Consider the following 24,017-nt stretch of genomic DNA (forward strand, 5'->3'; position numbering starts at 1 on the left):
TTCACTCATTATACCTATCCCTATCATTAGTCCTTCCAACAACAACATCACATGCGGATCAGCTCCAATTTTGTTTTATTCTGTTTCAATATGAAAGTCTCTAGAATTCCCTATTCCATCCTACCCTTAAAAATACCTATTACAGATGGAACTTAAAAGGGACAAAAAAGCAGCCTTGAAAATATGAGGTGTAAATATTTTTCAGGAGGAATTTTTGCCTATAAACACTGGCAACACTATCACCTCTTATATTAGCCTAGTGGAACTATTTAAGATGTCTTGGTAGAACAGTGACACCAAGGGCTAAAAACCACCATCAATGAAACAACCCACGAACCCAAAACCCTGACTTGACTGCTAGGAAACTTTAGGAGGCTTTTTTTAGTTAGTTTTTTTTTTTTTTTTTTCCCCCTATCTAAATGACAGAAGCTGAGTTGGAAGGGACAAACAAGGACCACTGAATCCAGCTCCTGGCCCTGCACAGGACCATCCACAAGAGTCTCATGATGTGTTTAAGAGCATTGTCCAAACACTATCCGAACTCTGCCAGGCTTGGTATTTTGACCACTTCCCTGGGGAGCTTGTTCCTGCCCAACCACACTCTGGGAGAAGAATCTTTTTCTAACATCCAACATAAACCTCTCTTGACACAAATTCAGGTCTTTCCCTCCAGTCCTGTCACTGGGCACCACAGAGAAGAGATCAATGCCTGCCCCTCCTCTTCCCTTCAAGAAGAAGTTGTAACTGCAGTGGGGTCTCCCCTCAGTCTCCTCCAGGCTGAACAGACCAAGGGATCTCAGCAGCTCCTCATACAGCTACTCCTCAAGGCTCTGCACTGTCTTTGTTGCCCTCCTTTGGATGCTCTCTTCCAACTTAAAATGTAAACCCTTGAATGATGAAAGGTGCAGAGCAGGTTGAGTGGAAGGACTATGGTGTAAAAGGAAACAGTTTTACCCAGAGCAGGAGTTTAACCATTTTGCTGTTTCAGCTCAGCTCTCTGTAGGTACAATGGTTTCTTCACTATTGCTCCAGCACAAGTTTGGTGCTTGCCCATGAAGATGCAGGGTCCAACCCAGATAAGGGACTGTTAATCCAAGTTAAGGGTATAACGTGTTTCCAGAATAAATGGATTGTTCAGAGAGCAGATGCATGGGTATCTCAGCCTAAACCTTTAATTGGCTCAAATGTTTTGGTGTGTTGGCAGTACCCGTGGAGAAGCCAAAGACACTAAATGTGATGACACCCTTCTGTCACTTCCTGCTCATGGGTGCTGAAGGTGACTAAAAAAGAAATTAGTGAGGCAGTCCATGCAGTTACAAAGAAAACAAATATGACTTCACCCCAAGGCTTGTCCAATAGGACAGTGCTATTGCATTGTGGTAAGTTACACATGGAAACTTAATATCTCCTTTGTAGGCAAATAGCATCTCCTTCATGTAGCTCATTACTGTGGACTCAACCTGACCACATAAGAAGAACAGAAAACTTTTCTGTCTCCAGTGAGTTGGCATCTGGTTTTGAGAACACAACTTCATGCTTCATATGTCTATAAAAAGCCAAACAAATAATACTAATTCAAGAGTAATTGTGGACGCCAGACAAACAAGAATCACCAGCTTTAGATCGTCTTCTAGAATTAGCAAAAGTATTACCCAGTTCTGACCACTTGGCATCCTTAGTTTTACAGCGCCCTAGTAAAATCATTCACAATGGAAAAGGGAGGGAGAGGGGTTAATGGCACCTAGCAATAATAGCCTATTCATTAATAGATTTTAATGAATAGTGCAATGGCTGTGAACTCTACAGATTCACAAAGTCACTACACCTTTACACAGCTCAAATGTGCTTCACAGGTTGGGTTCTCTCAGCTGTAGCCTCCCCTTTCTCATTTAATTTCCCATACTTGTTTGGGATTTCTGGGAACTACTGAGAAACCTAGCTGAGGGAAATGCCTAACACACTCAGGAGGAAGAGCACAATTGGTGACTCTGTGCAAGGTACCATCAAAATATCTAATTTACATAGTTTTAAGCACACATCACACTAATCTCCAGCATCCCAGTGTAAAAAAGACAAAAATCCTTTGCTCCACTGTGGACATGGTCTACGATGTACAGCTCTGAAGCAAGACATACTGGTCCACAGCTCCACACATCCAGGCAGACTCACCCTTCCTCACTCAAAGGTGTTTCACCATCACCTGGCTTCCCAACATGAATCTATTTTTGCTATGCAACCCAGTTACTTCCTTCTGCCCATGGAAAGGACAGGTGACAGAGTAAATACAGCAGGAAGACCTGCATACATCTACTAGTGACTACTGCCAGCCTTGGGAGTTTGAGGTATATTAATTCTGCCCTGCTGTGCAGGTCTTAACTCTTCTTGTTGTGGTTGCCAACAACTAATCTTGGTTAAGATTGTTGTTCTGGAACTAAAATAAAGTTGCCTGGGAATTTTATCTCTAAATAAATTGGTTTCTCCTCTGAAGTAAAAGCTCTGTGTCCCATGACAGACTTGTACTTTCAGTTACTGCATTGCCTACTTTCTTCTCTGTCTGCATAAATTGGACCTTCTTACATTACCAGAAAAAACCATAGATATAATATTTGCCTTTTTCTTGAAGATTTTGCTGTCATTTTGAATTGGGTATCACTCTCTGACCTGATGTAACTACCGTCAACATTTACAATGTGACGTACTTCATTGAACAAAGTCAAATTTTCATAGGCAGCATAGTTTGTAGATGAGCCATGCCAGCACACGCCCACATTGAAGTAAGCTCAAGAGAAACAACTTGCCAACAAGACCTCGTTTGTTTTCCCATCTCACCTGTGCTGACCCTTCCTGGGGTCACCCTGGACTTCTCTTTCCATTGGGTTAACGCTATGCTAGAGCTGAACTGACCGAACCAAGGTACTGAGGAGCAGGTGTGGGAGCCGTAGGAGGAGCTGGGGCGGGGGGCGGCTGCGGTTCCAAGGGCTCCAAGGAGAGTTCCGCGGCAGGCAGGGCACGGAGCCCGCAGCGATCCCGGCCCGCCCGTGGCGGGGAGCGGAGCCGGGATCGCCCCGGTGCCCCCGGCGCCCCCCGAGCCCCGACCGCGAGCGCAGCGCGCCCCCTGCCGCCGGTGCGCCGCCAGTGCGGGCACGGACTGCGCCCGTCCCGCACCGCACCGCGTCCGTCCCGCCCCGCTCCGCGCCCGCCTCGCTCCGCGCCCGCCCCGCTCTGCTCCGCGCCCGTCCCGCCCCGCTCCGCGCCCGCCCCGCTCCGCGCCCGCCCCGCCCCGCTCCGCGCCCGCCTCGCTCCGCGCCCGCCCCGCTCTGCTCCGCGCCCGTCCCGCCCCGCTCCGCGCCCGTCCCGCCCCGCTCCGCGCCCGCCCCGCTCTGCTGCGCGCCCGCCCCGCTCCACTCCGCTCCGCGCCAGCCCCGCTCTGCCGCCTTCGTTCACGCTTTCGTTCTTCCCCAAGCCCCACCGCCCCTCCGAGGTAACGGAGGTCACCGGAAGGGTGCCTGAGGAAGGGCTCACTAAGCAAGAGAGACGGACTTGGTTTGGTAGCGCTCGAGTGTTCTCGCTTCCTTTAGAAATAGGTCCTTAAGGAAGTTAAAAATGTTTCGTCTGGAGGTTAACAAACGCGGGGCTGCGGCAACTAACGATACCACTGCGATCCGGTACATAACATATACAGACCGCTCCTGCAGAATTCACATAGAAAGAATTTCCTCTCCTAGATAAATATTTATTCTCGTGATACATTTTTTTTCTTTTCTAAAGAATCATAATCTTTCTACAAAGTCATTTATTCCACGGAGTGGTTTATGTTGTCCAAAGGATTTGCAATTGCTTTCTCTCACAAGAGGTATTTGTTGTTACACACCATAATTACTTCCCCCATGGATAGCTTATGCCACCATCGCTGCAATCCCGGGCATGTCAGGAAGCTTCGCATCCTGCACAAACTCCTGAGTGGAGTGTGGGAACCAGGCTTCTATTCTACAGCAAAAATTTAAACCACAAAAAGTAACAACAAAGTCTGTAATCTCCTATCCAAGTGTGAGAACCTAAGGGATTCACTGTGGACAAGCTGTCAGAATTATGAGAGAACGTGGTTCCTTGAAGAAAACCTCTCCTCTTCCCCTGTAACCATCGATGCCGCTCTTCTGTGAAAGCTCACCCCACTGGACTCGCTGCTCTGTCTGGCGGTGCTCGCTGGACTGCAGCTCCCCCTCGCAGATCTGCTTTCCCAAACGTAATTCCCGATACTCAGGTTTCAACCTGATTCACTGAAAACCTTTCAACTCAGTGCTGCTGAGCTCACTTCTGACAATAGGCGTGACACGGGGTTAAGAGGGGTACTTGTTCAGCCTCTTGAAGTGGGAGACTAAACTTTGAGTAGAGGAAGAAAAAAGCCACTTGAAAATGTCTCGCTGTGTGTGTTATGTAGGGTGGATGTGTAGGAAGAATTACCTCTGCAGGGAACAGTTGGAGAACAACTTTGATAACAAACTGCACTGAATTCCAAAGATTATGTCACACAGTCTATTTTTATTTTTAAGAAATATTTTTAGTTCGCGTTTATATTGTAGCCACATATATAGACCCTCCAAGATGGACTAGGGTTTGACTATAAATTCTCAAAGTAAAATTACAATCTTTCTTCCGATGAGTTACAAATCCTTCTAGTAGAAGCACAGCAGAAAAAGCATTGATCAGCTTTGCCCATACCTAAAGAATATAAGGTTTTGCTCATAGTTTAGCAAACTGTCAGTTGAGTCACAATATTTATTTCCTCATGGAAACCTAGCTAAGTTGGTTTAACAAAACAAAAAACAAAACAAAACAAAAAAAAAGCTACTCTTGGGCTTTCCTTGTAGCACATTATACCTTATTTACTTTTATTTAGCCTTGTTAATTTCAATCTATTTTCCGTTTAAAATGTAATATTAACTCTAGGGCTACATCTTCCTTAGTGCTACTGAGATCTGTCTGAGGACTTCAGTAGAAGCCGAGGGCTGACACTTTGCAGCACCAGGTCTGTAACCCAGGGGGATGCATATGCAGGAGAAGAGATAGGAAGCTCAGCTATTTGCAGGACAATCAGCATCCACAGGAGCTGCAGATTTGCTCTCTGGCCCCAGGGAGCAGTGTGAGCAGGTAGGACACGCATTCATATACATTGCCTGTGCTGGAAGGTGTGAAATCCTTCCATGCTGGCTTAACTAACAGGTATTCATTCCCCAGAAATTTCTGCTTTTTGGGTTGTCTACAATTTGTGAGACACAGACTATTCATATGTCCACCCATGTCCTATGTTGGTGTAATATGACTTCTTCGTGAAGACTGAGGATTTTTGGAAGGGTAGCTTCATACCCTCAGCCATGAAATCAGAAATGGAGGACAAAAACTTCATTTATTATCATCAGGTTTAAAACTCAATAAAAATTATTTGTATTTTTCATTCATAATTAAAGGACTAAACGTTTCTGGATTAGTCGCACTGATTCATGTATCCTTTCATATGGCAAGAAAAACTTAATTTTATGATCTTGTCCTTAGAACAAAAACCTATTTAATGAAACTGGGGTGATTAATAACCATAACTTCGAAATTAGTTTGGAAAGGTGGCATTCCAAACCCTCTCTCCATCACTCTGCAAGACGACTGATGAGAGAAAATCCTTCCTCACTGTGCTCAGCCTCAAAAACACAAGCAGAAATGTAGAAGAGCACTATAAAGCTCAGTAAATTAATTGGTGTAGCTTTGTTAGCTGCTTGGTTTGCTACTAAGAGGGGAATCTGTAGTAGAATGTGATACAGCAAAGAAAACAATAATTATTAAAAGTACCAGAAAGCGAAACAGAGAAAAGAGGTGAACACAGAGTTCACTGCTTGTTTCTAGTCGTGGTTAGCAAGCAGAACCTTATGCTCATAATGAAGCTTTACATGGGTTTGGTAGGAGTCCATACACAAACTGGGATCAGGGATTTCCCTCATGTTTAATTGGCAATCCGAGGAGAGAGGACAATGACATTTGTAGCAGAATCTAGTGGGCCATAAAGCCAGGCATGGTGACAGTAATATCAGATCAGCTGGAGATGAGGAAGCTAAGTTATGAAGGAGGATACATTATGAAGGACTATAAAGGTAAAGTTAAAACCACATTTCCTGCAGAGCTGCAAAGAGCTAGCACAAGGACTCTGGAAAGATGGCACAGCTGATTAGCACTTTACCTAGTGAATTATTTTAATGGCATTGTAAACTCCAGTTTAAATTTCCTCCTGAGTTAGGTTTTGGGGTTTTTTTATTTTTTTTCCTTCAAGACTTCTGCTTTCATTGATTAATAGGCCATTCTAGATGAAGATAACAAGGAAAACCTGCTATCTTGAATTGGCAGGACTTATTCATTAGTCCTAGATAAGTCATTAACAAGTGTTAACAAGAGTGCCTTTTATTACCAACTACTCATTTTCTTTTCCTCCAGTGAGTGACTTTCTATCTGGTCTTTACACAAGAGCAAGAAATATCTTAAAAGCTATCCATGCCACATATTTAACTAGATATATAAAAATTATCAGTTTAGTGATCAGTGTTGGCTTACAATGGGAGGGCTGATCTTTCTTTTTTTCTTAAACATTAGGCAAATAGCTTGTGTGAGAAGGAAAAATAGGATATCAGAATTTTCCAAATCAGTGAATTTGAAAGGCTGGGTGAAACAAATCAGGAAAAGGGTGTGTTAACCTGGCTGGAGGCAAGAGAGAAGGCTGTAGATGCTGGCTGTGAAAACCTCACTTATTTCACAAGTTTCACACTTTAAATGTGTTCCCTTTGTTTTGGTATAAAATGAGGACCGTAGGAATAACAGTAAAAAAAAAAAAAAAACTACAAAAAATTACTCCAATATTTAGAAAACAAGCATTGATCATTTTGTTAACTCACTTGTACTTTGTGAAAGATTAACTTGGCTTGTGTGACCTTCCTTTTCTTAAAATACAGCAGACTTCTGTATTTGCCAAGTAATCATTTTCAAAAGAAGAGCTACCTAGTTTGGGCTAGGTGCAGCTGAGATAAGGGTTAGGACAATTAGTTCTGTAGTATGAAACAAGAAACAGCTCTTCATACAAACATCACACAACCAGATACTACACACAAAGTTGGACTGTACAGCAGTGGCAGCTGTGGTTCTGGAAGCTGCAAACAATGAGTTCTCCACAGAAAAAAAAAAGCACAAGAATAAAAGCATAATATTGATAAGAGGGGCTAATGATGTTCAATACTGACCATTATCTGCTGATCACATATATGGTGCATTATATATATATATATGTAGGGAGATAACTTACACTGAGCATATCTGAGAGATGGGTTGAAAGAGTTCTCCCAAACCATGGTGCTGCAATGCCCCAAGCACCCTATATGTTCTTGTGCTATGAGCAACACTGCTGATTTCTCTTCAGGTATTCTGCATTTAACAAATGCTTTAAGCACTCCAGGAATTGCAAAATAAAATTATAAATAAAATTTAAAATTAAAAAGAAAAATTTAACTGTTCTAGTGGTGCCCAGTGAAAGGACATTAGGCTACAGGCACAAATTGGCAATACAGACAGTTTTCATCGAACATAAGAGAAGAGTTTCTTTCAGTCAAACATGGGAACAAGTTGGCCAGAGAGGCTGTGGAATCACCATTATTGGAGATAATAACAGCTTGGCTGAACACAACTCAGAACAATTTGCTCCATTTGACCCCACTTTTGAGCTGGGGCTTGGACTAGAATTTATCTAGAAATCCCTTGCAATCTCAGCTCTGCTGTTCTGTGATCCTGTGAAACTGAGAAAGTCAATGTCTCTCATTCAGCTCAGAATTCTCTGGGGTTAATTGAAACAAAATGTGATTTTTCAAATTGTCCTTGTATGCCATCAGTGCACATGGTGGCATAACCTGCCTGCAGAACTTTCTACTCCTTACACAGATGTACCTCCTCACCCTAAAATGAAAACCCAGCAGATACAATCTTCTGTAGTACTTCATGCCAAGTACATGTAAAAGCTAAAAGCTGAAGGAAGGAAGTTCAGAGGGGTAAGAAATGTCTTTGAGAGCATGAATCTTGTTTTCTTTTTCCTTCCTCTCCTGCCTTCCTTTTCCTGTGCATGGTACCGGCTCAGGTAAATGTGGATGGCACTACTTTCTTTACAGCATTGCAGCAAAAAGAACAGAGGTGACTTCTCTTCTCAGTAACCTGTAGCTTTCTAACTTGTCAAAATGATTTCTGTACAGAACTACTACACTGTTTGTGCTGGCTTTGAAGTTGCCATCTCTTTGAATCCTGAGGTTTTCCCTGCACATTGCAGTGCTAAGAAAAGCAGGTATGTGAGTCAGTTCAATCCAAAAGAAAGGAAGCTGTGAGGACAGCAGAAGCTGGGTTTGTCAGGAGAAAACCCATGACATTTTGTTCTTTCAGTCAGGTGTGCTTGGCACCTGAAACTACTACCAGGAATTCTGCAGTGGCAAGAACAGAGAGTGGAGATAAAACAGTGCTGGTGGGTGTGTGCACGTGAAAAGTGGAAATCTGGTTTCTGCAGACTGATGGTGGAATACAGTTTCCTGCAGCAGATTTTAGGGAAGAAACCAGGGAAAAACACCCTCACCCTCTCCCCCCCACAATAAAACAGCTAAATCCAGAGCATCCAGAGCTTACAGAATAATATAACAGAATATAAAAATACATATTCCTAAACATTTGTTAGAGATGCTTAAAAATAACTTTTATTTCAAATGGATGGTTTACATTTTTAAAATCAAACCTTTTTATGCCTTGCTTTTTAAATGTTTCTAGGAAACAAACTGGATTCTGAGCATGGGGAGCAAAATGGGGAGCATAGGGCAAGAAGATAAGAGATTAATAAGGGGAAAAATTCTGCTGCTATTTGGAGAGGGGACAAAGTTTTCTTTTAAACACCTTTTCATTCGGCAGCTTTCAGGTCTTTATTTTTCCTTGTTGCTGTATTTTTTAGTCAAGCTGTTAATGGAAAATAATGTAAGTTAAGCAGATCATCTCATTCAGGATAAAGAGAACACAATTAAAATGTGGTGGTTGTGATACTTACAAACTTGAAAATGCCTTTTCTGAAATTATATAATTGCTTGCAGTGAGAAAAAAAGGAAACCACAAAAATGAAACAAGGTTGTGCAATATTATTTAACTATTATCGCTGACCTGAACCAAAAATTTTATCTCAATAACCAAGAGAGACTTGTGACTTTGTTCTCGTATTTGACAAAGCTCATTTACACTAACCAAAAAAAACCCCTTCACCCAAAATAATCCACTCAGGCCCAGTCCCAGGTGCTCTGATGCCAATGTCAGCTCTGATGGGAATTCAAGAGCAGGACTGAGTGCATGTCTAACATGTAGGTAGACATGATTATTTTCTCTATCCAGGCTTAGAATATAAAGTATAACTGAGTGATGTATTTCTCCTAAAAAATAGAAAAGTATACCATAATGACTCACCATTCTTTTTTTTTTTTATTACATGTAACTTTTATGAAGGGACTAGAGAGACTTCATTCTAATTTTGAAATCTTGTTCTTAAAAGCTACAGAACCATTTTTCCCACGCTGGTACACTTGTCCTTCCAGCTATAAACAGAGAGGCAAAATTTATATGCAGAGTTCTGGAAATCTCTTTACAGGATCTAAAAACAGCCTTTCAGTTTGTGAGAATTTTGCCATGATAAACTACATCTTGTAGTTCGTTAAAATGGGAGTGCTGAGCATGACTGGAGAGAAGGAAATTCCACATCTCTGCAAGTAAATTTGTTGCTATTTCTAATAGTTACTAGGAAAGTATTTCCTAATCTCATCAGTAGGGCAAAGCTCAGTACTGGTGTCTTGAGACTTGGACTAGACTAACTTGGAGAACACTTGATGAGGAGGTAGAAGAAAAAAGTCCTTGATGATGAGTTAGAAAAAGAAAGTATTTATTAGCAGGAACTTTTAATCGGTTTTTATATTGTGGCAACTTGGGATATGAGCAAACAAAGCAATGGTGCACTGAGAGTAAAGTGAAGGTTACAATGGAATGTATACTTGCAGCAGCCTTGGAAATACTTATGAGGCAAACCTGCAATTGTAGTGCAGAGGGGAAAAGGGAAGGAAAAGTGATATAACAGCTGGAAAAAAAGGAGGAGTAAGGAAGAGGAGATAATCTTGCCCTGAGTACAAAAGGCCTGTGAGACTTGTTTTAAAACCCTCACTTTCAGTGGTACTAATTTACTTTGTATAATCCAAGACTTCCTTTTTTAAAAGATGAACATACTTGTAGAGCCACCAGCACATTAATGTCTGACTGACGATAACACAGTCCCTTTGAAGGACTCCTGGCCGCCTGTAGAGAACATTTTACAATTACTCAGTCCACATCTCCTACCCATGATATCTGCTCGTTCACATCAAGACAGGCAGCTGCTTCTTTGCAAATTCTGCTCCTGACCCCCTGCAAAGCCAATAACCAAACACGCTCACGAGTGCTACTTTTCCCTCGGCACCTCTGCACGCTGCGGTTCCCTGATGGGGTAAGGAAGGGATGTCCTGCAGCAGCTGGCAGAAGGGGAAGGAAGTGGAGCGTGACTGGAGCGCGGAGCTGCTGCGTTCGCAAGGCACGAACTGCTGTGTGGCTGTCGGAAAGGTTCGGGGACGGAGAGGTGTGTTAATAACTAAGGCGAATACCTACACTTGGTAGTTTAAATGAGGGGATCACTTCACGCACTGGAATTTCGTGCGGTGATTGAACTGCAACGCTTCACTTATTTTAAACGCTGTTTCTCGCTAAGCGAGCTCATGCGCCCGGCCGCTGATCGCCCCCGGCCGCGCCTTCGGGCCGGGCTGCCGGCGGCACCGGGAGCGGGCGCTCCGCAAGCCCCGGAGTGTCCGTCCACGGCGACGGGGAACACACCGCCCTCCAAAGGGCTTTCTAAGTGGAATAAAGGGAGGAGAGGGAAAGATTCCCACGTGCCGATAACAGCTCAGCCGAAACACTCAAACGCGCCGACCTTGCCCACGTCCCAAGGCTCAGCCACAGCTCGGCGCTCGCCCGTCCCTCAGCTCGGGCGGGGAAACGGCCCCGCCGCCGCCGGCCCGCGCTCCCCGCGGGGCCCCGCCCGGACACGGGCCCGGGGCCCGGCGCGCGCCCGCCGGCGGAGCCGCCCCGGCCCCGCCCGTTAACGGCCGCGCGGCCCCGGCGCCCCCTGGCGGCGCCGGCCCGGCCACCGCCGCGAGCGCGCACGGAGCTGCGGGGCCCGCGCGGGCGGCGGGGCCGGGGCGGCGCTTCCGCGCGGGGCGGGGCGGAGACGGCGCCGCGAGCCAATTGGCTGCTCCGCGCCGGGAGGTGCGCCCCGCGCTCGCAGCGCTCCGCGATAGGGCGAGGAGGGGCAGAGGGGGCGGGGCGCTGCAGCACGGCGCGCCCCCGTTGGCCGCTTCTCTCGCCTGGGCGCGGCGGGCGCTGCCATTGGCCGGCGGGCGGCGGGGGGGGGCGAGTCCGGCGGCAGCCGCCTCCGGGGCTGGGGTCCGTCTCGGCGGCAGCGGCGGAAGTCTCGCGAGGGAGCGCGGCCGGGATTTGGCGGTGCTGCCTCCCTCCCTCCTCCCTCCCTCCCTGCCTGCCTGTCGCTGGCTGCGAGGCGCTGGTGTTTGTGTGGAAGGGGGAGGAGGAGGAGAAGGAGGGCAGGCGAAAGGAGCCCGAGCCCCACCATCCGCCGAGGGGAGCGGACCGGAGCCCCCTCGCCGCCCGCGGAGCTCTCTTTCCCTCCCCTCGCCCCGCCATGGCCTCGGGAGACACCCTGTACATCGCCACGGACGGCTCAGAGATGCCGGCCGAGATCGTGGAGCTGCACGAGATCGAGGTGGAGACCATCCCGGTGGAGACCATCGAGACCACCGTGGTGGGCGGCGAGGAGGACGAGGAGGAGGAGGAGGAGGATGAGTGCTGCGAGGAGTGCGGCCCGCACCACCCGCCCCATCACTACCACCACCACCAGCCCATGATCGCGCTGCAGCCGCTGGTGTCGGACGGGGACCCCAGCGGAGCGGGCGGCGGCGCGGCCGGTGGCGGCGGGGGGCAGCTCCACCTGCACCACCACCACCAGGAGGTGATCCTGGTGCAGACCCGCGAGGAGGTGGTGGGGGGAGACGACTCGGACGGACTGCGGGCCGACGACGGGTTCGAGGACCAGATCCTCATCCCCGTGCCGGCCCCCGCCGGAGAGGACGAGTACATCGAGCAGACCCTGGTCACTGTGGCCGCCGCCGGCAGCAAGAGCGGAGGCGGCGGTTCCTCCTCGGCCGGCGGAGGAGGCCGCGTTAAGAAGGGCGGCAGCGGCAAGAAGAGCAGCAAGAAGAGTTACCTGAGCGGGGGAGGCGGCGGCGGGGCCGAGGGCGGCGGCGGTAGGAAATGGGAGCAGAAACAGGTGCAGATCAAGACCCTGGAGGGGGAGTTCTCGGTCACCATGTGGGCCTCGGGTAAGTGCGCGCCGGACCCCTCCCTCCCTGGGCCGCGGGCCCCGCCGGCGGCCGCGCGGTGCGGCCGGGACAGTTTTGTTTTGAAGGGAGGCCATGTTTTGATGTGTGCGATGGGCGCCGCCATGTTCATCGCCAGGGCAAGTATGGCGGCTCCCCGAAAAGATGGCGGGGTCTGCGCTGCCGCCGCCGCTCCTGCCCGGCCGCGGCGGGGGGAAGGAGGCAAACATGGCGGCGGCCGCCAAGATGGCGGCGGCGGGGGGTGCGCGGGCGGGCGGCAGCGCCGCCGGCTCCCGGGCCAGGCCGCAATGGCGTAGTTTCTGCAGCAGGGGGAGGCGGGGTGCGGGGCGAACCTCCCCGCGCTCCCCCCGTCCCCGCCCCGCCGCCGCTCCCCGCGGGGCCCGCTCCGCGCCTGCCCCTCGCACTCCCTCCCCTCCCCCGGCCGCCGCCGCCCTCTGTCCTCCTTCTCCCCCGTGTCCTGTCCCGCCGCCCCTCCCCGGCTCCCCGCCTGCCGTTCCGCTCGCGTCCCTCCCGCCCCGCGGCTGAGGCGTGTGCGCCGGGCCGTGACCGCGATGTGCGAGCGAAAACTCTCCCGCCCCGACCCCGCGGCTCCCCGGCCCGGGGGCGGCGAAGCCCGAAATACCGTGTACAGCTCGCCCGGGGGCCGCCGGCCCCGGCCCGCCGCGGTGGGTGGGGCCTCCCCGGCCGGAGCCTGCCGTGCCGGCGGGGGGAAGCGGCTCCTCGGCCCCGCGGGGCTGCCCGCGCCTCCCGCCGCCGCCGAGGGGGCGGCCGCAAACGAGCGGCCCTTGGGAGCCCGAGGGGGCCGGGGGGGACGGCCGGGGGCGGCCCCGGGCTGACCTCCGTGCCTGGGAGCCGCGGGCAGAAACGGGGCAGTGCCTGCCTGGCGCTCGGAAACCGTCGGGCTTTTCCTCGGCTGGGTCTGGAGCTTTAAATAAGCTTTATAAGTAGGCACAGGGAGACCTTGTCGTGGGGGATTGTGTTTTTTGAGGATTTTTTGTGCGTGTGTGTGTGTGTAGGAGTGTCTTCTAAAGGCAGTAAAATTTCGTGAAGGTGTTAAGTATCTGTGGGGCTTGGAGTAAAGCTGACATGCACCTGCCCTGCCCACTTTATTTCTTTTTTTAATTTTTAGAAAAATGTATTGCCGGCAGCAATGCTTCGTGATCAGAGTTCTGTCCATATGTTACGTAAATGTGAAAAAAAGAGGTCGAATAATACGGTTCATGTAATATGTAAATTGGTGGGTGTTTATTGAATAGTAAGTTGGTAATCCGTCTTCCATATTATAATTTTTATGCTCTTTCGAATTTTTTAGAAGGAGTCTGGAAAGATTGAAGCTCTTGAAGCTTTTGATGTAGTCGAAAATGTTTGTACTCTGTGATGCTTGCAAATGACTAGAAGTTGTTAGAAAGGGCGCTGTGGAAGGAAAGGTGTATTGGACAACTGAGTTCTCCTGCCTGAAAAGATGGAAAACACAGTGCAATGGATTTTTGCTCCCTTTTTAAATACAGGTGACTACTTTAGCAAGTTTCACAGAGTTACCTGACACTATTGGCATGTCAGTCGACAACCCAGTGAGTTTGATTGAAGTTCTTTTCTTCTTGATGAAGAGTTTTCTGTATACTATTTAGTTAGGATGGTGTTCTGTGTGCTTCTGTATCACTGTATGAAACGGAATAAATTCCCTTGCTAGTAGTTTCATTAGAACTGACCATCCAAGAAAGATAAAAGATAATAGAAACTAATATAGCGTGCTGGCTTGTGGAAGCTGCTGGAGGTAGCTGAATGCAAGTGGCTGTATGACTCATGAGCTGGCAGGATCCAGGACCTTGCTGAGATCAATCGACAATTTCTAGCATGCATTTGCACTCGCAAATTCGGAGAGCCTGCTAGGATGTTTCCTTAGGACTGCATGCTAATTATTACTTGGCCAAAGTGAAGCATGTGTATAATCAATACATTTGCTTCTCTGCCCACATACACAGCTTTTATATCAGGGGTAGCCTTATTGATTTTGGTGGTTTTCTTGGTTAGGAGCATGACCATGGAGCTCCGTAGGAATGATACCCACTTTTAATTTACTGGACATTGAATTGCATTGCTACATTTAACTAAGTTGTACCCATGATGCAGAACAATAAAGAACACCTAGTCTGATTTGACTTGGCCAAAAAATGCCCTTCCAAAAACAAAATCAAAAACATAGGGAAAAAGTTTGACCTCCCCTCCCTTTGTGCATGCAGGCTCCACCCTCCAGCTTCAAACAGCCTTGGTAAAAACGTGCTCAGCTGAGAGTGTTGTGAAGTTTTCCTGAGAGTATTGGACAGGCTCTTACACCTCATATGCAGGTTATTTATTTAAAGGGGTCTGATGTGGTCAAATGCTGGGGATTTTTTTTTTCCTCTCTTAAAAAAAATTGCCTCTTTTTCCTGAAACATCAGAGGCTGAATTGTTGCCCGAGAAATTGAAAAAGAAACAAAACTTGAGGCAGAGGGATATACACCCAAACCAAAAAAAACCCACAAAACCCAACCTCACTACCCTCCCCCCCAAAAACCTCAAAATAAATAAATGCCAAAAAAACCTAGAATCACTGGCTTGCAAAAGGGTAGTTCTAAAGTTTCCCTAAAGAATCAAGCGACTTTATTTTGAAGAAATATAGTAGCTTTGAATCTGTGTTTTGACATAATTAAAGATTTGCTTGCACACTGATTCAGTTGACTGTTTTAAAAGCTAAATGAAAAGTTAATCAAAAGACAAGTGATAAATAGGCCATGCATCAGGGCAAAACAGTGAGCCCTATATTGCTGTGCATGGGATTTTGAATTGGGAAGAAGGACACTTTGCTCACTACAGTGTGGGAAGACAATGTGAATTAATTCCTTGTTACTGTTTGCTGGTGCTACTACATTGGCTTGTACAGGGGTGGTACTAAAATTAACCAATCATAAATCTTTTTCCATAAATGTGTACAACATGTCTTGTAGCTCCTCTTGAAATGTGTAGAAATAATCTGTGAAATATATAGCAATATGACTAAAGGGGACTACTGAATCCTTGTCTTGTTATGTGGTTTCTTAGAAATTGCAGCACTGTTGTTGGCAACAATTTGGACTTAGCATAACTTCTCTTATCACCTTGGTATCTATGGTGATATCAAACTTGTGACCCATGATTAAAGTGTTTAGTTTGAAACATGAGTGCCTAGTTCTAGTTCAGATCAGCTTTTCAGTTCTTAAGAATACAATTATTTGTCTTTCTTCATGTGTTCATGAAAGTAAGAAGTGAATGAAGGTGCATTTCTGAAAGGGTTGAAGAGGGCATATGGTGGATAGTTCAGTCATGTTCCTGTAGTGTGTTTACTTTATATCAAACACATGAATCAGAAAATTGCATATAGTTCAATTGCATGTAATCCAGTGAGACACCCCAGTTTGAACTAGAAAAATTGTTCTTATCAAGTGGAATTTATTTGTATCTTTGCTGCATTTAGCTTGAATCATTGTCTTTAGTGAATTTTTCCAGGTTGGGTGCACAATAGTGAAGGGGGAGGGGAAGGATCGTGAGAAATCACTTTGTCAGATGGTGCTTGCAAAACTGATTCTTGCATGCAGGAACATTTGGGAAGGTGGTGCTTAAATGCTGCTTGCACCAAATGCTGGAAATTTCAAGCAATTGGGGCTTAAATTCAAAGGCGAAAAAATGGATTAGTGTAACTACATCTTCTAGGTAATGCCTCTGTCAAGCTTCCAAACCTGAAATAGGTGTTGGCTTAAACTGTTATTTGTAAGCATAGTCTGCAAACTGAAGTAGCACAATCAAATATTGCCCACAGATGTTAAACTGCTCAAGTGTCCCATCCCTAGATGGAAAAGACAAAGACACAGAAGTTACATGTATGGTTTGGAAATTATTTTTGATAATACAGGAAGCCTGTGCTGTGGATCCTTATTTGGAAGTTTGGGAGTTCATATTGGATTTCTAGAAGGTTCTTCAAAATCTGTTAAACTTTCAATGACTCAAAAAATAGAAAGGTTTTCATTTTACTTGATCAGATTGCAGGGTTGAGAAAAATAACCATCTGCTGTCTGACCAGTTGTGTTATGTAGTATAAATGATAAATGAGTCAGTTCAGTTGTGGGGCTGTATCAAGGATGGCCAGAATGCTTTGCAATGACAGATAGGTAATGACCTTCTTACAAAGTTTGTTATAATGGAGGCAGAAAGTGATTCTCTGGTTTAAAATATTAAGATGACAATCTGTTTCTGGCTCTGATTAAGACAATGATACAAGCTTCTGCTGTAAGCATTGATTCTGCCCTGACATTTTTTCCAGTGATAAGGTAGACTGTTCCCTGTGTTTGTTTTAAATGCATTTTCAGTTTTGAAAGTGAAATACACGAATGCGGATCACCATCTAGAATGACTCAGAGGATTGTAGTCTGAAGGTGGGCTAGGCAGCAAATTAACTGACTTGCTGTTGGACCTTCCCTGGGGCACTCGAGCCACTCCTGTGCTGACCATTCCGAAGGTCACAGTGCTGCAGCACAGTCCCATAAGTGCTGAAGTCAGATGATGACTGTTGATATATGCACTGGTTTTGTCAGTTCATGTCTCAGTGGTGTGAAATAAGAGATGGGTGACACAGGGAAAGAAGAACCTGTTCTCCATCTGTGTGCAAGGCACGTCAGAAGGAAAGTAACCTAGCAGCCGTTTAGGTTAAAAAATGACATACTGTGCAAAATGGAATTTTAACATTCAGAAGTGTCTGCTAAATAACTGTATTATTTAACAAGCTAATTACAGTTCTTTGCTTCCAAACATGACCAATGAACTAATTTGCCTGAGGAGATTGCAATGTGGTAGCAATAACCAAGCTGTTACCACAGTGCCTTGGTACTGCACAGCTGCCGAATACATCCTTTATCCTGTAATTGCTTCTCAGCTGTTCCTAAAAGCAAACGTGTTTAACTGTGTGATCATATTTTAAGCTTAAATGTTCATCCTTTTAGTGGCTGAGTAGAATGTCTTTTAATTTGGTGCCTTGAGGAAAAAGCTGTAGGATGAGGTGTCATTGCTTTGCTACCAGGTGTATCTCGAAAGTTCTCTTTTGCACCCTGTTTTCCTCAGATGAAAACTCATTGAACAACAATGTGTTCTCCCTGCTCAGTAATAGAGGAGGAGGATGGCCAGAGATTTGGCAATTTAGATAAAATCAAGAATAAAACTGAGGAAAAAATAATGACAGAGCTTCTTGGGTTGAGAGTTAAGAGGGTCATCTTAGTAAGTTGGGGAGTTCCAGAGTTGTCAGCTGCAACTCAAGAAATGCACAAAATAATGGGATTCCAAGGTGGGTGGATTTTTCTGTGTAATAGAAGGGCTGTAAGAGATGGAGAAATTGTGGTAATAGGAGCAAGATGTGATCAATAAATTATTGGGAAGCAGATTCTACCATGATTTGTTATTGATTTCTTGCATGGAGTTACTAGTTTCATTCCAGTAATCTTGGTTCTTCCTACTGCGTTCAGTACTTGGGCTTGGTTCTCTCAAAACTTCAGGTTGTTTCTCCAGTGGTGAAAAGACACAACTGGCTAAACCCTGAACTTTCACTGATGTTAGCAGAATGTTTGACATCCTTGCTTTGGAAGGTCTAAGTGGATCTGGTTCAATATGTGTGTTGCCCATATGTAGGGGGCAGTGAGAGTCATGGAGATGGAAGGACACTGAACATGAAGGTGTGTTAGGGTTTGTCCTGAAAAGGTGTCTTGAACAGCCCAGTTTAGACTAAGTATGCAATGCAAGACCTTAATGCAAGTTGGCATGGAAGGATGTAGGGGGAGGCCATTAAAATTGTGTTCCAAGTTCATTACAGAAAGCTGCATTGGATCTGTAAGAATAGTGCTTCAGCCAAATGCCTTATATTTGAGTCTGCTCTACTCTCAGGTGGTTTTAAGGGACAAAACAAAGTAGATCAGACAACATATATAGTACTTCATTTCCTTTACCTGACTGGCTCCATGGCTCTGTCTGTACATAACTCACATGGGTGGCATCCAGAGATGTCACTGTAATTTCAGGGTTGTGTTTTGCTCTGCTTTGGATGCAGTATGTTTGATTCTGTGATGCTTCATGAGAGGAAAAGGGGGAGGTAATTTGCCTATAGTGGCCATCAGGACTTGCTTGAACACAAAAACCAGCAAACAGTTAACTTGCCCAGTTAGCAGTGAGAATGATCAGTTCAGCCTGAGTGAAAGTTTGCTTGCCCTTTACCCTCCAGACTTTGAGCTGCCTCGTCCAGGTTGATAGGCCATCACAAACAAAGTAAATTTGTGCATTGGTAAAATGTTTCCATTTCCAGACTTCCTCCAAAAAAAGTGGGGAGGTTTCTCAAAAGAAACCCCTGGGGTTGGCTCAGTTGTGCTGGCCCTGTCCCCTTGTGCTCCTCTCAGTGAAGGGGCAGCATGAGTGCTGTGGTGTTGTTTTGTTTTCCCAACGACCTGATAATGTCACACGATGGTCATGATACTAAAGTGGTACTGAAGTCTGCTGCTACTTTTTCAGAAATTACACTTCAAGGTAACTGTTTTGTATTTTTTGTTTTGGTTTAAATTTGTATTTGGAAGTGTGTGCTGCTGTAGAGATGCAGTTTTTTGTTATAGGAAAATGTGGTGTTTTTTTTTTTTTTTATTTTCATATAACTGTTAAGATACTAAACAATAATTTCTCTTATGTTTTATTCTACCCAAGCAATATGTTTATAGGCTTTTTGTGTTTTGCTCCAGTAGTCTGTGGAATTATATAGCTGTGGAATTGACTTCTGTTGGCAGGCTTTTGGGAAGTAAAGCCACTGAAGGCTGGCTTTCAGTTTGGTCCTCAAATAGCAAGAAAGCACTGTGGAATAGCAAACCTTTGTGCTAGGGAAGGAAAGAACATCTTAAAGAATGTATACAGAATTTCCTAGTTGACTCATGTGATGTGAGGCAGGAAATGAAGACTTGTCTGTGTTATGAATGCCATCAAACAGTCAAACTGCACATTCTAGGTAGCTGTTGAAATGGCCACGTTGAGGGCAGCTGATCTCATCCCAGTCTACACCACAGAGAAGGTGTCACCTTTAGTTTTGCAACAATTCTGTGCCATTCTGAGCTGCCAGTCTTTTTTCAAGCTTCTGTTAGAAAGAACAAATTGTTGCCAAACTAGAGGCTTATGGACTTGAATTTGTAACTCCTTCAATTGCTGTAAAACGTGACATAATCCTTCCTGAAGGCAAATTCAATTGCCTTTTTAAAGCATTGGTAGGGACTGAAAGGTAGTGTGGTGGTGAGTGGACAACTAAAAAGGTCAGTAGTCAGTTTTGTAGTTTACTTTGAGTTTAAGGCTGCAGATAGTGTTTTCTTATTTACACTTTTGTCTTTGCAGTGTTGGAGTCTGTTTTCCTCTTTCACCATGGAATATACATGAACTGCTATTTGATCTGGCAGATCAGATTAAACCTCAAACCAGCAGTAACATTTCTAGAAATAGCTTGGTGGCAAACATTAAAAGTAGGCATTACAAATTGAATAGAAATTTGTCTCTGGTATCTTTCTTTTATTTGCTTGTCTTGTTCTGTCTTCCCTAGCCTAAGTAACTGAGTAATGACTAATGTTATTTCCTGTGTTTCTGTTTAGGGGAAAAATCCCGAAACATTTTGTCTTTTGTTTTCTGCCTTATGTTTTCCTATCTTTTTATTTGGTGAAATACTATTTCTGTCCTACCACCTTGTGTTTCCACTGCTTAAACAATATCTGTAAAATAAAACTTCCTGTTATTTTTGTGTAGCCTCTTGTGTATAAAACAATTTCCAGAATCTTCTCCCCATACACATAGTAGGAGAAGTACTGTCAAGTTGCATTACATAGAGCTGAGTAGGTACAGCCATATATACATCTGTTGTCCCAGGTGTATTTGAGGGTGGAACACAGGGTAGGTGCTGGGTCTTCCTTTCTGCTGCTGTGAACACTGCAGTGAGGAACATAGATGGATGTTTCTGTTCTTTCTCATTTTTGTGTCTCCCAGTTTCTGTTATATAATAGCAAGAGGAGATAGAATGCATGGTACAATGTTTTCTAAGGTATGGATGTGAGTAGACAGCAACAGCAGGTCTTCCACCTGATTTCACTGCAGTCCTTGAGCACAAATTCATAGGAGGAGCTCTAGAGCAAACAAGAGTATCTTAACTGGCTTGCACATCAAAGCTTTGAATAATTTGAATAAGGCTGCTGTTTACATAGTGGAGTGGGAAAGAGTTCAGGCTGGCCTTTGTCACAGAAGGAAGAAGCCCCCTTGGGAGACAGACACACAATTTGAGTTATTTGCTTTCTTTGAGATCTGTCTGCAAGTGTGAAAAAAACTTTAATTTTACAGGCAGGTGCTGAAGCCCATCAGCAGTTATTTTTAAATTTCTTGTCTCCATGACACTCTGTTGGAGGTAAGGGAAGTCTGAAGACTCTGAAGTAAAGATCAGTAGTCCTGACATCTTAGGGTGAGTGTCTGCTGCTCTTCTGATAGGCTTCCAAAGTTAAAAACTGCTGCTGAGTGTCAGCGTGGGTATAGTGAAGATTAGTCCTGAAGAGGTTAAGGGAAATCAATATTTAGGCATTGTTTCAGGAAAAGTAGATTATCTTTCAAGTGCAGCCAACATTTATAGGATTGTTCTACTAATTTCTGTATTTGTTTGTACTTAAAGTAGATACGCAATTTCTGCTTTTTTTCCTCACTCACTGTATTCTTTGTGTTCTTCAGGCTGTAACTGTATGGGTGTCTTTTTGCCCTTCACAACTAGTGTGGAAATCTGGAAGTGCAGTGTATTCTTTTAAATGTGTAGCAATAGTGAATTTGTATTGAGATGTAGCCTAAGAAATTCTATGCTGTTTTGATTTTTAGTATGTATTGAATTCGGTATTTTGTGTATTTCAGATGATAAAAAGGATATTGACCATGAAACAGTGGTGGAAGAGCAGATCATTGGAGAGAATTCTCCTCCAGATTACTCGGAGTACATGACAGGGAAGAAACTTCCTCCTGGTGGAATACCTGGCATTGACCTCTCAGACCCCAAGCAACTGGCTGAATTTGCTAGGTAAGTAGGAAGAAAGGAGGTTTAAAATTGTGTTCTTTTCACTGGTTTAGTTATGAAACTGTTAGGCAAAATTGTATATTTAGTATGGTTTATAATTCCATGTAATTATCTTCTAAAACAAGGGATTTAACACAGCATCAGCTACTCTGTTCTGAACTAAAATAACAGAGTTTTATAATCAGCAGTGAATTCTTCAGTGTCTTCCAGTCTCCAGTTCCATTAGGTAAGACTGGACCTAAATAGATTCATTGATAGACCGCATCACTCATTGCTCCAGGTAACCCTGCCTTGGGACTGGACCAGGTGGTCTCTAGAGGTCCCTTCCAAGCCCAACAATTCTGTGATTTTACACGACAGAATATTTATTTAATGTGAGTAGCCTTAAATTCCTGAGCACCAAAGGATCCAGTGAGTGCAGTGCTGCATCGGAGTTGTTCAGTACAAACCAGTAAGGCTGCAGGACTTAGCTGGGAACGCCACTTCTGCTCTTTTCCACCCGCTTAAAGTGAAGATCTTAAATCACGTGTCTTTAAATCGCTTTCAAGTGCCCCTGATAATTGCAGTTGGATTTTCTCTGGTGAGTCAGAACTGTGGCTCGTTTACGTGTCAGTGGGCTGACCCGAGTGCCAAGGTGACTTTTCCTTTCGGGCGGAGCGCGGCTCGCGGCGGGCGGGGCGGTGGCAGCGCCCGTGGCCGCCAGAGGGCACCCGCGGGGCCGCCGCCCTGGGCTGGCTGCGCTGCGCGGGCCCGTCCCCTGTGTCCCTCTGGGTGCAGGGCAGCGTCAGTGCTCTGTCTCCAGCTGTCTGAGCGCGGCTGCTGCCTGTCTGTGGCACTACTGCCCCTTTCCCCAGGCTGGAAGCACAACGTGTGAAGCCACATTCATTTTGATCCCATTCATGGAAGGCGCGCTCTCTGCCTCTAGACAACAGATAGTGTAATGGTTGCCGGACACATTAATTATTTTATCATTTACTAGGAACTAATATTTAAATCCTATTTTATGCATTCATTTTTTTTATCTTGACTTTTTTTTCATTAAATAATTAAACCATATATCCCTACATTATCCAAATCACTTATCATCAATACTTTCAATTAACCTTCCTCTATATTTCCTAGTATATTTCCTGAAAGCAAAACATGTGTAAAGCTACATTCATTTTTTGTAGCAGGTGGCTGTTCTTCAGAGCTTGGGTGCACAGTTCTGCTCAGAGCAGGTGGACAGTTGCATGTTGTTATTCTTACTACCCAGTAGAGAGAGACAGTGTACCTTGTTCCAAGTAGTTGCTAAGTAGTCTGGCTTCTTGATTAGCTGGATCTTGGTGTTCAGTGTGTGCATTTATTCCTGTTTCACCTTCTTGATCTTGCTGCTTTTCACAAGTTTTGTACTGTTACTGTGTAGTGTGTTTGTGCTGGAGGAATAACAGCACAGCCTCATCCCACAATTACTTTCACTAAAGCCATTGAACTATGAGTTTTGAAGGCTCCTAGTAAAATAGTTCTGTAAAATAGTTCCTGCTTCAGACTGTCTGATCTGGAATTGTATAAAAGCGCATTACAAACAGCTGAAAACAGGGTTCTGTCTGAAGTGATGGGTGGTTCTAGCTATTGATACTCTTCTTTTGTGTTTTGCTATCATTTATCAAAGTTACTGTAATGCTCTCTGGGACCTCTTGAGGAGTTCATACAATTTTTTTGAAAGCAGATGTTTAAGTGATACACTTGAGTGTACATAGTGTTCCAATTCTAAACTGTTACGTACATATTTCTACTATTGTGGTGTTCTCCATTACTGTAAAGCATGCTAAAACTTTACTCTGGTTCTGTTAGACACTGAAGTACTGAATAGCTGTCTTTTGTTAGGAAGCAGAAATAGTTTCTTGCAGGGTATTCTCCATGCAAATACTGAATATTTTGTCTTCAGATTGAGTTGAATACTTGAAATGGTTGTCAGGATTTGGACTTCTTGAAATGAGCAGGCTGCTTCTGTCAGATGTGTCTGTAGATTTCTGAATATTGTGGAATGTTTTAGCTAGGTTTCTATTGAGAAAACAGTGGCTGCTGGCAACATTTCGAAATTACTACTTTTCTATATTTATAGTAATTCAGAATGTTCTAGGAAGTTCCAGAGCTGGAATTTGTAGCATGTAGTGGACAGATTCAGTTTTATGTGTACAGCCTCTTTTCTCACAGCAGATAAAATGTAATCCATTTCAGTCAAAGGAAAAATGTGTGATGGTAGAGGATATCACCTTTAGGAATATCTCCGCATTGCTCAAAACCTGGGAAAAATTGTTCTCATAGCTTAATTGTAGATACATGAGAATTTAATGCATTTTCTAAGAAAGGTTATTTGGTTTCTTGGTCAGAATCAG

At 45.0% G+C, this 24,017-nt stretch overlaps 1 protein-coding gene across 1 annotated transcript in view; it reads left to right on the forward strand.

The window, feature by feature from the left end:
• The first annotated feature begins 11,527 nt into the window (after positions 1-11,527).
• YY1 (YY1 transcription factor) overlaps positions 11,528-24,017 on the forward strand; it is a 30,347-nt gene continuing 17,857 nt past the window's right edge. The window contains exons 1-2 of the mRNA XM_058806286.1: positions 11,528-12,506; positions 21,480-21,642. Coding sequence (XP_058662269.1) covers positions 11,810-12,506; positions 21,480-21,642 — 860 coding nt within the window. The 5' untranslated portion in view covers positions 11,528-11,809. The remainder of the gene's footprint in view (positions 12,507-21,479; positions 21,643-24,017) is intronic.

This window comes from Ammospiza caudacuta, chromosome 6 (assembly GCF_027887145.1).
Source record: "Ammospiza caudacuta isolate bAmmCau1 chromosome 6, bAmmCau1.pri, whole genome shotgun sequence".
Taxonomy (NCBI): domain Eukaryota; kingdom Metazoa; phylum Chordata; class Aves; order Passeriformes; family Passerellidae; genus Ammospiza; species Ammospiza caudacuta.